The 12,687-nt window shown below is 36.7% G+C and overlaps 1 protein-coding gene across 1 annotated transcript in view; it reads right to left on the bottom strand.

Annotated features, from left to right (window-relative positions):
• Positions 1–734: 734 nt before the first annotated feature.
• UBL3 (ubiquitin like 3) overlaps positions 735–12,687 on the bottom strand; it is a 55,827-nt gene continuing 43,874 nt past the window's right edge. Inside the window, exons 2-5 of the mRNA XM_005482485.3 lie at positions 10,816–10,924; positions 7,162–7,248; positions 2,906–2,983; positions 735–2,495 (exon numbers count right to left, since the gene is read on the bottom strand). Coding sequence (XP_005482542.1) covers positions 2,443–2,495; positions 2,906–2,983; positions 7,162–7,248; positions 10,816–10,924 — 327 coding nt within the window. The 3' untranslated portion in view covers positions 735–2,442. The remainder of the gene's footprint in view (positions 2,496–2,905; positions 2,984–7,161; positions 7,249–10,815; positions 10,925–12,687) is intronic.

Here is a 12,687-nt window from a genome sequence, read left to right on the forward strand (position 1 = left end):
ACCTCACCAAATATTTTAAATGGAAGCTTCTGGATTTTCATGTATTTATTCTGTATTAAGTACGTGGCAACTTTTTCAAACTAGGATTACATCTCATGCATTTATTTTTCAAAGTCAATGCATTTGAAAGACTTGTTTAACTAACTGAACATGTCGTGTCTCAGACCATTTCCTTTTCTGGTGCTGTCATAGCCATTTCCCATCTAATTCTGTGTTACTTGGGTGGTCAGCATTTTGCACAAGGGAAGTCTATCACACTTTTGTCTTTTTAAAGAAGGATTGTGTCCCTGCAGTTTCTTATTTAGTAACCACAGTGCAGAGCAGAAGAAAAAGCCCCCTCCCAAGGTTCATTTTGGTAATGAGCGCACAGTGGTGTCATCCCAGTTCCCAGCACCTCAAGGGGAATGTCCGTGCTCTCTGCCATCAGTAAGTGAAGACTGCAAAACCCACAGTCCGAGCACAAGGCTCCTGGGAGGCACACAAGGGTCTGACACAGCTGCACTTTTGCAACTGCTCAGGCTCACATTCCTCTTCTACAGAAGAAAGACTTCCAGGCCACTTATGGAGTCAAAGGAAAACAAATATTGAAGTGATAAATCCCATTAGCATTTTCCAGCAAGCTTTGTGCCCCTCCTTTTTAAAAAATAAATAAAATGGAGTCCTTAATTTCCAGATTAAGAAGTACTATTAAAAGCAGTTCAGGCCTAATTACAATCCTTGAAACACCACTGAAATGCACTACAATATTCTTTTATTTAGTTTACAGAAGAGTCTATCAGTACAGGTTGCAGAAAGAAAATGTTTAGTGCTATTTACAATTTGTTTTAAAACTCTGCTCTATACAAATTTAATTCTGATCAGTATGAACAATATTTTTGTAAATCTACTGCATATAAAGCATTTCATCAAAGCAGTAACAATGAATAAAATAACCTGTTTACATTTGAATGATGCCAATCATTCGGAAAAACGATTACACAGAACATCTGTAAGAGTTGTGGACACTTAAGTACAGAACACAATGTCAACCTGTGACTCAGTTTTTTAAAGGCTAAAGCTATTTATATGGAATATTGTTCTATTATACTACACGCCAATCTATATTTAACTTCTATAGTTATGCATTTTATAAGATTTTTATTAAATATATTCTACACATATTTGTAATTTCACCCAGGAAGAATTCCTCCCCAGTGAAAAAATATAAAATCTTTTATATTTTTTAATTTTTATTTATTTTTATTTTTTACAGGTTTAGATGAAACTAGCTCATGCTTTAGTGCTGTGCAAATTTCTTTAGCATATCAACATTTAAATTATTGATATGAAATAAAAGAATGGCATCCTTTTCAATTATGTATGCCTTCAAAAATCAGCTTCTGATTTTAATAGCATTGCAAGCACTAATTCCAAATGCAGATTACGTAAAGAAACAAAACTAGTACTATGGCAGAAGTTTTTCTTTTTGCTTTTTAAATTTTAATAATTCTTTTGAAATCTCTAATGAGTAAGCATGACAATGAAGTCTAAGGTACAGATGAGAAAAATGACTGAAAAACACCAATTGCCAGTATTCAAATACATAAAACTGATTAGTAAATGATGTTTTCTAACATTTATGCACAATAATAAAAGCCTATGAACTACAGGAAACTACCCCTCCCATATTAAGGCTAGGAAATGCACTCTCTGCACTTGTTTGTGCTGTCTGAGTAAGCACTCAACTAATACACGATCGGAGTGCACACAGTAACAAAAAATCAGTTTCATCAGCCCTCTACAGAGTGCTTTTAAATTACAGGCACATAGTATTTTTTCTTTGTTGCAGTGAAAAGATATATAGTTAGACTTGGTTTAGTTAGTATCTGTGCCAGTTTGGCCACCGAGGTTGACTTAGGTAGAATTGACTTAACAGTTTTTCCTTTGATTTGGCCATAAGTGAGATTTGTTTTACTTATTAATATACTATTTTCCAGTGTTGCGTTATACATTGTGGGTTATTACTAGATGTCTCAAATATTGTTAGAGATTGTTGAGGAGAAATATACTGTCAACCATATTTAGTGCAAATTGCATCTAGAAAGCTTGACTGGTTAGATCCGGTTAATGCAGATTTTTGTGGTAGCAAAAAGATTCCTGCTATGGAAAAAAACACAAACTTTTCTGGAGACTGAATTTTTTCAAAAAGTGATGTACTGTAAGATTATTCAACAAACAATAAGGAGGAATTGAAAAAAATAAACAACTAAAGTGTTCATAGATTTTTCACTTTTTTTTTTAAAAAGACTAATGAGACAGTGTTCGTGTATTATTTCAGTTCCATGGATTTACAGACAGGCTCTTCCTACAGGTGGTTGAAGCAAGGTAGGGCCTCTTCTATTCCAGCAGCATGAGAGACAAAGACTATATTACATCACACTTAGCAGGTAAAGCTAACAGGGTTTACAGGATTACACAGCAATTGCTTTCTCCAGTTTTTTCACGGTTCCTTTGACCTGCAAAGAAGAGGGAAGTTTTACTTACATTACGTTTCTAAAGCAATGAGGCTGTTCTGTGTGAGACTATGCTTAATACAAGTCTGTTCTCAATTATTTCCAGTAAAAAAAATTATTTATTGCTGTACACATGCATACATAACTGAAAAATAAATCAGGACTAGTTTTTCACAATAAAAACAAGAACTTTTAAGGTCTGAGTGAGTTTCTGCACTATATAAAAATGGCAAAACCAGAAAGTTAATTTCTTAGTTTTCTACAAACATGTAGAAAATCATTCCATTAACTTCTTCACAAAAGAGCACAAAGACTTGACTTTTTCTCTACTATGAAATACTCAAAGAGCCCATAAGAGACCTGACCACTCTGCCATGTACTCGAGTAAGAAACTCCTCTAGTGCCCAGCCTACCTTGAGAGTTTGGTTCTGGCAGTGTCTCTCTAGCCACCAAATGCATCACTGTTGTTTTGCCAAAAGGAAGTTTTAATGCTGCAAAAGGAAAAAGGGAGAGTTATTAACCCTTTATATCAGCTTTTTCCCCTCCAAAATACCCAGCTGAAACTAACTGTAATTGGATTAGCACCTACTCAAAAGTTCATACTGTCAGGTTTGAACTGCTTACTGGTTGAAGTTTGGTAAATCTCAGGGCATGACAATAGTCACTTAGAACACTGCATTCTTAAAGACACGATACTACTGTTAGGAAGCTTAGCCTTCCTCTTTTGAGTAAAAAAGTGAAGTGGGCATTCATGCCAAGACTCAGGTGGTTAAGCACTCTTTAATGATAAGGATGCAAAAAAAATTGCTAATGCAGCCACCAAATTGTTATTCCTGAGATATCAAAACACGGAGCCTCTACGGCAAAATTGATTTTCCTAACATATATTTTGATCCATAACACAGATTTCTTGAAATACAAAATCTCTGCATCTTGCCTTTTAATACTAATCTGTAACATCAGCTGCATGTGAAAAATATAAAATTTAAAGTAATAGGTCTCAAAATGCTGCCTTTGTGAGCTTTAGCAACAAAAAAAAATTTTAAATGATGCTTTCCACAATTCATTCTGCTTGTGTCTGAAACTAAAATGACAATTTCTATATTCCAATTTATGTATACAAATACACTGCATACTGAGTTTCCTTGATTGCTTTTCTAAGAAATAAAAGGTCTTCTGGCAAAGTTCTGCCCTTCTTTTTCCACTACTTTATAGTGGAAAAAAAAGTCAGTGATAAATTTAACAAGAATTTAATCCTTAGTACACAAATAATTCTGACTTGAATAGACTTTGTCCTATAAAACTCAAGTTACAGCTTTTATTTTCACACACAGTGAAATGGCATTTTAAGTGAATAAATGAATAAAGAATGGGCAATAAACCTGAAGGCAAATAAAGCAAAAAATGCCCCTCTGTTTTAACCCTACAGCATAAAGATTCACCAATAAAAAGCCTCACTACAACACCACTATTAAATCACGTTCATTGCTTACATATTTATTTAAATAAATGCAAATTATGATTTAAACACAGGTTCAAACACAGGTGTAAGCTCACAAAGTGATACAGAACTCCGCAAGATTCTTTGAAGCAGCTGTACTTTGGGAAAAGCCATCTCCATGGAAAGGCAAATCTGAAAGTTGCTTAGTTTACTTGAAGCACTGCCTGTGCCCTGCAACTAGAAGCTGTTCAAAACTTGAAATCTGACAAAGATGATGCATTTTGGGTACTTGACACCATGACAAAACTGAAAACTGTAACTGACTGTTAATAGGCTCTTTGCAAACTCCATGGAAAAGGATAGTCTTCATAACATAAACTCCTGAATTACAAAATAATCACATTAGGAACATCTTTCATAATATCAACACAATTCAGGAGACATCACTAGTGAGTTGTGGAGATTAACTATTTACAGTAATCAAGTAGTACTATGCTAATATTTATATTAACTAATTTCAGCTAGTAGTTTGCACAGTTTACACAAGTTCTTGCTAGAGATTTCCAGCTTCTTGCTTGGAGCACCACGACAGCAACTGAGCAGTCTAACCTATGCTCAGTAATCCTTTCTTGCTCTTCTCTTCGTGTTCTCACCCCTTTCTCTCAGTTTAACCAATTTGTATTTAATTCCTTTCCCAACTGTTCAATTCCACTGTTGCTTTGTATTTTCTGTCGTCAGAACTTACTTTTCACCCCCCTTTGGAATATGCATGGCACATGGTGGGTTAAACTTCCCTTCACCAGTAAATAAGGAAGCAAATGCTGCTGATTACCATTATCTACCCAGAAATGGAAAACTGTTGATTATGTATTACTTCCCTAATTAATATTATTTGAAATGCAAACTGCAGAACAAATATTTAGCTAAAGGATTAAATTTCCTGTTGGAAGCTGAACAACTGACTCTGCCTTGCTAGCCAACTGCCCAGCCCTCTGCACAGGCAGGACACAGCAGAGCGGTGTGGCTCAGGCACTGCAGGCAGGAGCAGTGCAGCTTTACAGAGGGGTCTGTTCCACACTGCTCCCAGTGCCATTAGCTCTGCTGTTCCTGCAGTGACAGGCCATTCAGAGCAGGTATCACAAGGCATGATTTATCAAAAATAAAGTTTTTTCACTCAAAAGCACTTTTTCCTACCAATTCCTCTTTTCTGAGGCATCTTAGTTTATAGGAGTCTTAAGTTCGTAATACTACACAGACTTGAAAGGTACAAGTGAACAAAAATGGACTCCAGTTAAAAAGAAAAATATCAAACTGTTTCCTTGGAAACTTTTATTTCACTGGATGATAAAATGATTTTCAGGAGGTCCAAATTCCAGTCAATATTTCCTAATCACCTAAAGCAAATATAACACTAAGTGCTATAATCAAAGAGAACTGCAGCTAGAAAAGCTTAATAAAAGTTAAGCTAAGTTAAGAAACATAATATAAATATTGCTTAATGAACTCCCCCCTTCACATCCCTTTTAAAGGTAACTAGTTCACTTAAGGTTACCTCTAATGAACAACACAAACTGAAGTAAGAGTCTTTTCAGGCTGTTTCATGAATTCCTGTTCCTCTTTCAGCTGTGTAATCTTACTCCTGATAACTTCATTAGTGCTGAAGTTAAGCCAAGGTTTTAGGGATTCTTTTTCTTAAAACAATGCAGCAACAAGAATATTTTTGAAAAACACTAATATACATGTAGGATCCTTGGGGTAAAAACATGATGATTAAATCTCAATGCATGAGTGATTAAGAATGAACTAAAATGCCCTGAACCCAAGTAAGTGTTCAAAATTCATAGACCTGAGTTAATGCAATAGTCAGCAGCATGCAGCTATTATTTTTCAGCTTAATTCATTAAATAATATATTAAATATATTGAACGAATATTCAAACATTTTCCCATATTGAGACATATGTCACTAAAGGGAAAAATACTGGTGGTGAAGTGTAAAGTAAATAAATGGCAAAGTAAATCCCAGTTAGCTATCCTTGCCTGGAAATGTAGGGTAAGACTAGCATCTTTAATTGCAGAGATGATCCAAGACTTAACATTTGTCTTTCAACTCTACTCCAACTGCTACTAGCTGCACTCACTGTCACCTGGTAAAAATACAAATTAAAGAGTGAATAAAAATTTCAGAGTTCTTCCAGCTGAGCTGACAATGATCTTGTTTGCATATATAGAAGCATTAAAAATTTATGTATGTGGAGAGTAAATCTATAAGTATATTGCTAGGCAACACTGGGAATGGTAGAAAGTGAATCAATAGCTATATCATCCCAGTCAATTCTTCATGGAACATCACCATAAGCAGTCCAGAAATAGTATTTTCAGATTCCTCTTAACTTCAAAATAATTAATTGGTGATTTTGTATTGTATTATATTCTCCTTTCTGTACAGCATTCAGGTACCAAACCATATGTAATTTGAACATACAAAGCAGAAGCGTTAATTTGTTTTTAAACTGGCACAGAATGGAGAGTCTCATATTGTTTAGTCATTGATACAGCTGATATTCCCACTGGCAAATGCTACCTACAAAAAGAGGGATGACTTAACAAATGTGTGTCACACCTCTATGAAGGGTTCCCACCAAAATGCGTAATCGTGGGGAAACACTTGCCACGAGGGGGCACAGTTGAATTGCATTTCCTTAGCAATCGAAGTGAAGCCATTTACTGTTGTTTTCACATAACTATGCAATTGTATCCCTGGGAGAGCACTGGACAGCAAGAATGCTTCCCCTCATTCTCATTCACAGGGTGTCTCCATGCGTTGTACAAAGATTTAAAGTATTGTTTGACCAATTATCATAAAGTTTACCAAGCATTTTAAAATACTTCAGATATTTATTAAGTAGCTTGTACTGCAAATGCAGTGTAAGAGAGGTGGAACAAAATATTCCATTTAGAAAGACAACAAATAAAAGCAGCACTACAGCACTACTCCTTTGTGTGAGAGGAGACTTCACTTGGCAGGTGGGACCTCGCAAAGTTTAACAGCTCGTGGTAACAAGATGGAAAAATATGCAATAAAGTACAATGTCACTGTATGCACAAGAACAGCAGTATAAAGCAGGCCATCCTGTGATCTTGAACAGTAAAGTAGCATTCATTGAACTGTAAATAAATATCCCCTTTTGCCAAACTGTAACACATATAATAAAAATTATTTTCATACCTCCTAATGTCACGTTGCCATGAAGAAACCTCCCTTGATAAATAAGCCGCAAGATATTTGGACTGCTGACTTGTTCTTCTTCCCAGTCTGAAGAGAGAGAGAATTTTCACAGTTACATTGTAATAAAAACATCTTTTATTACTTCTCTCACCTTTACCCAGGAAGAAAATCAGGAAAGGACTCTTGTATAAAACACTGAAGAGAGAACACAGGCTGAAGGTACAGGAAGATAATTCAAGGCCAGCACTCCTGAAGTCTATTCTTGAATATATTATTTGACCCTGGGCATTGAAACACGTAATTTTATGTCTGCAAGTATAAATATTACTGATGTCACAGACTGCAGGATATATTTAGCAGATACACAAGTCCTAAAGAAAATATTTCATACATGCAAATTGCTTCCTGAATCCTGATATGCAGGCCATTCTGAGGCTTCCCAAGCCATACTTCTCATCACCAGCTAATTGACTGGCTGGAGCCGTTCTCCAGCAGCGGGAAGCTGCCGCACACAGAGCGAGCGCATGTGATGGGTCACTTGAAACAGGACTCTGAGATCACAGCCCTGAAAAAAAGCTCCGCAGGCAGCTCAGCGCAGTTCGATGACGGCCAGATCCAACCAGTTCCATGTCTGGAGGGGGCAGTGACCTGAGCAGCCCCCGACCTCCACCACAGAGCTCTCTCAGAACACCCACCAATACATTTTAAGGAGCTTCTCCAAGGCCCATCCATTTTTATGCGTGTTTTTATGTGTTTCAGTGTTTTTATGTAGCAAACACTGGTTCAAAAAAAAGCAAGCTTGCATTTTCCTACAATGCTTAAGCTATCATAAATAAATTATAAGCTTAAATGGTCTTTCCTACTCTTTTCCCATTCCCTGTCACAATGTGAAGAACAAATAAATATGCACTTTGCTCTCAGAACAAGTATCATAAAACCTTGAAATGTTGAATTTAAATGGTCTCTCTGGAAATACAGTGTCTTCTGTTTCTTAGATGACCAGATATCTGGCTACCGTTGTTCACAAACATTCTCTCTTTCTGTTTTTGTAGTGTTTATATAGCAAAATCAATATTCAGCAAGAGATCGGGACAAGCCACAGAAACCAACCTGTTCACTGGGAACACACAATTAACATACAGGCAATAGCAACTGGCACCACAAAAGGAGAAGAACTGAAAAGAGTAGAAGGGGAAGCATGTAAAACAAAAGCCACAGCTGCAGAGTGTACAGAGAGGCATCTGGTGCAAAAAGCAAGCAGGCAGAGACTGGGCAGCAGGAGCCATCTCAGCCCCAGACCACGGTGGGAGCAAGGCTGGTGCCAGCAGTAGAATGTGCTACACTCCCAGGTGCTCCCATGGGCCTGGTTTATAAGATTAGATCAAATTAGGCAACCAAAGCTATTTGAATTTCAAGTATTTCCACTTAGGGGCTGATTCAATTGTCTTGCAATTCAAGCACATGCCCGTTCCACTGTGCTGTGAAGTGGGCTACATCAAGGCTGAATTATTGCACTGCTACCATAATAGTTTTGTTTTGGATTTTTTTACTCCATACAGTCTGACCTCCACTATACTGTGGCTGTAAAGAGAAATTCAGCCAGTTGACAGAGCCATAATGATGTGAAAGCACAACCAAAAGAAGACAGACTAGATTTTGGCACAGGTATTTTCTCACTGTTAAGCTGCCAAGTTACCCATCCTTTTAATTTCTGCTTCTTGGCTGGAAGTCTGAAACATTTCTTTCTGACATGAATTCAAATTTTAATTTCCACCGATGACTAAATGAGCCAAGGATGCACTGAATTTACCTTTTTTTTTTTTAAAGTTCAGATAATTGCTGTACAAGAAAGAAGTTAATATTATTTAGCAGAAAATGGGGAGGAGAAGAAGAGAACAGGTAGCCTATCTAGATGATATACATTAAAATAAATTTGGCATTTTCTACTGCAAGTCGAGACATCCTTAATTAACAGCTCTATTGCCAAAAGAGGTGGGGCAAGGTTTGCCTTAATCCTGCCAGCATGTGACAGAGGTTATTTCATTCCTTTTTTCCCCACAAGATCATGACAAGTCCAAATGGTGGTAAAAACAATTGTAGCATCTCTGTTTCAAGGCAACTTTAGTCCTCATCAAAATTTCTCAGTCCTGTGGCAAAGAGGAGCACTCTCAGTCTGAAAACATCTAATGGGCAAATGTTTGTGGAAATCTATATGCTATTCTGAAGTGAGATGTCTTTTTTTCATTTAAATTGAGACTATTCTTCTTTGTAAAAGCAATTAAATATTCATCAAAATTTAGAGTACTCCCTCTGGACAGCGGGTATTTGAACTGAGACTTCCATGTCTGGTTCTACTTTTTTTTAAAGAAGAGACTTTAAGGTCTGGGTTTCTTCCCAACTCTAAACTCAGAATCTGCAACTTTCAAGCTCTTCACAAGACTGTGAACATGATATCGCATGTTCACAGGCACAGACTTGAGTAAGGAAAAAAAATCCAGTTCTGCCTCTACCAATGCAGATAAATGTACACAAAGAACATTTGGTTATGACAACTATGTTGTACATTATGTACATATGTACATTAAAATATGTACAGCACAGAAGCTATGTTAACCTATTTTTTAAAACGTTTTACTTCTGTAACTAATATACTTCAGAGGACTTAAAACCTCCTCCTTCATTACATATTTTACTAAATACATAATACTGCATCCCAGCAAATCAAACAGCAAACTGAACTTTTTTCCTGACCTCAAAGACCAGTTTAAGGACTAAAATACTGATTATCACCATTAACTTTTTGGCATAAACTATTATCCACCATATGTCTTTGACAAAGGCACCACAGAAACAGATAGTGCAATGTTTTAGTTTGTCTAAATAGCAGCCTTTTTAACATCAAAACAGTAACCCAAATGAAGTCCTGTACCAAAAGAAGCATTTTCTTTCATCGTATGTAATGCTATGTCTGGGTTTTGGCTATTTTCCCATGAAATCATAGTCGGGGAGAACAGAAGCACTTTGTTTTGGGGAGCTATTCACATATGTGAATACACATCTTAAGTTCTCAAGTCCATTTTCCAAAGCCAGTATTCCTGCATGACACCAAGTATATGTATATTTACACAAACAACATCCAGTCTTCTAATGTCTCTTAAAATGAGCTTTTATATTCATTTTTTTCCTAAAGAAATATCAGTATTACAGATCCTGTTGAAGATAAGGCAGTAAGGAAAAAGTACTTCAGACTCAATTTCACTAATGCATTCCTGTGACTTCCCATGTTTTATTTTAGCTGTTCTCACATAAGAGGTTTTATATCTCTGACATTTCCTCACACTTACTAGATCCTCTAAATGGATCGATAAAGAAAAGTGTCTAAAGATAGGGGGAAAGAAGTACTTCAATTTGGGGAAGCAGATTTCAGAAATAAAGTAGGAAACAGTTCTGACATCTAAAAATCTGCCCAACTGAAGGAACTGTGAAAAAGAAGGCAAGACACCTGTATTTCTGCATAAATCTTTGTCCAGATAGTGAATACACATACTTAATTTGAATGTTGAGCAAGAGATCAGTTTATTGACACTTCAGTCTGAATACACAGGGAATCTCCTTGCTCACCAGTTAAAAAGCCAAAGCCACACTGCTACTCACCCATTGGCCAGTTGTCATACACATGTTTTGCAATATCTGCAGCAGAGTCATTCGGTGAAAACAGGAACTCTTTTGTTTTCCCGCTTACCAAGATGAGGCGCAAATTTATCTGGTAAAAAAACCCCAAAACATCAGTATTAGGAAAGCTTACAGAGACAAATTAAATTATTTATTTGTTACAGTTACTAAAATCTGTTGTTGGTTTTGGAAGACTGATCCAAATGATTTGAGAAAACAGTTTAACATGTTAACATATGTTAAAAAGAGGGTCAAAGAGGTCAACAGAATGTTGTTCACATATCCATAATCTAGGAAGATTAAATTCTAACATCTGGTATTTTTGATTATAAACACCAGAAGACTCTGTTAGTGATTGAATCAACTGTGCCAGTAAAAAATGGCTTTCAATAAGGTAGAAATATATTCTAGCAATGACATACAGGCAACATAGCTCCTGAATGAAGAGGAAAAATATAAACCTGAAAAATTAACTTAGAATTAAAATATCAAAATCTGCACTTGAATACCTATGAGCCTAAATAAAAGCCCTAGAATGGTCCCTCCTGATCTCAGCCAGTGCATCTCCTACAAAATGCCAGAGAGTTAGGCAGCATTCTTCCTTGCTGCCAGCTGCCACAGAGATGCCTTCCTGAATGCCTCTGCCACTCTTCTGAATCCAACTTTGTCCCACAACTGTCTTTCACCACAAGTAAAGTGAGGTCCACAAGCAACACAGTAATAATATCACACTGTTATTTTTCTTTCATTAATTTCCTCCATATGACCACCAGCTCCTTCAGCCATAATTTTCTTCTCTTCCATTTGCAAACTACTGAATGTAATTTCTTTTCCATATAGCATTAAAATAACACATATTAAAAAGCTCACCATTACATTATTTACAATGCAAAAGAGATTAAATTTTGGCTCCTCAAGCGACTGTTTGCAAGGTCACAAAATACATTTGGTAGCACCTAGCAATGCCCATGGCAAGCAGGAGTCCAGCTGCTGTTGTACTTTGACCTACGGGCCCACATTTCATCAAGTTTCAGTGAGCCTTTAGCAGACTAACTGCTTGGATACTTTTTTCCAAGTCACATTCTCAAGCTGTGGCTCTCACTTGAGGTAAGTTGCAACAAAGCTTTCTTTGTTGGAATTCAGCAAACTGTTTTCTACATCAAATATCGAGTGCAGAATTTACAGCAAAGTCCAAGTTTTCTAGACTTCTTGAAAAAGATCTCAGTGCATCATATCTGCTGAACATAAGAGCCCTGCCTCAGCTGCCTGCTCTCCACTTATTTCAGAAGCTCTTTAGACAGATCATCTATTCCCTCCTGAATGCTTTGGCTTGGATTCATCCCACCTATCTTTAAGCACCTAATGGAGGTATCCAAATTACAATCTCTACCATCCAGCATACTGCAAGGTCAATGAAGGAAATGACCCCTCCTAAAAGCAATTCAGTGTCTATTTCAAAGTGTAGCAAGTACAAGAAGAGTGAGCATAAAAGGCTAAGTTCTCCTCCCTGTCCTCCCACTAACACCCTTTGGAAAAATACAAGTTCTCCCATTAGCCCAGGAAAGCAAATGGCAGCTGTCTCTGAGAAAGCACCACAGCCACTCCAAGAGCATCACTGCATACCATGAAATGACAAAAAAAAACTTGAAAGAGAGAAACTGAGGGAATGCTGTTTAGTTGAAGAGAATTCTTCATAAAATTCAGACATTTGGCTATACACAGTAAAGCTTGTTTTCTTTGGGATTTCCACAATGATTATGGAATTATTTTCAGATTTCACCAATATTTACCAGAAAAAGCAGCTCAAGTTCTACTGTTCTTGTTTACTCCAAAAACCTAACTACTGTGATGAAA

The sequence above is a fragment of the Zonotrichia albicollis genome, chromosome 2 (genome assembly GCF_047830755.1).
Source record: "Zonotrichia albicollis isolate bZonAlb1 chromosome 2, bZonAlb1.hap1, whole genome shotgun sequence".
Taxonomy (NCBI): Eukaryota; Metazoa; Chordata; class Aves; order Passeriformes; family Passerellidae; genus Zonotrichia; species Zonotrichia albicollis.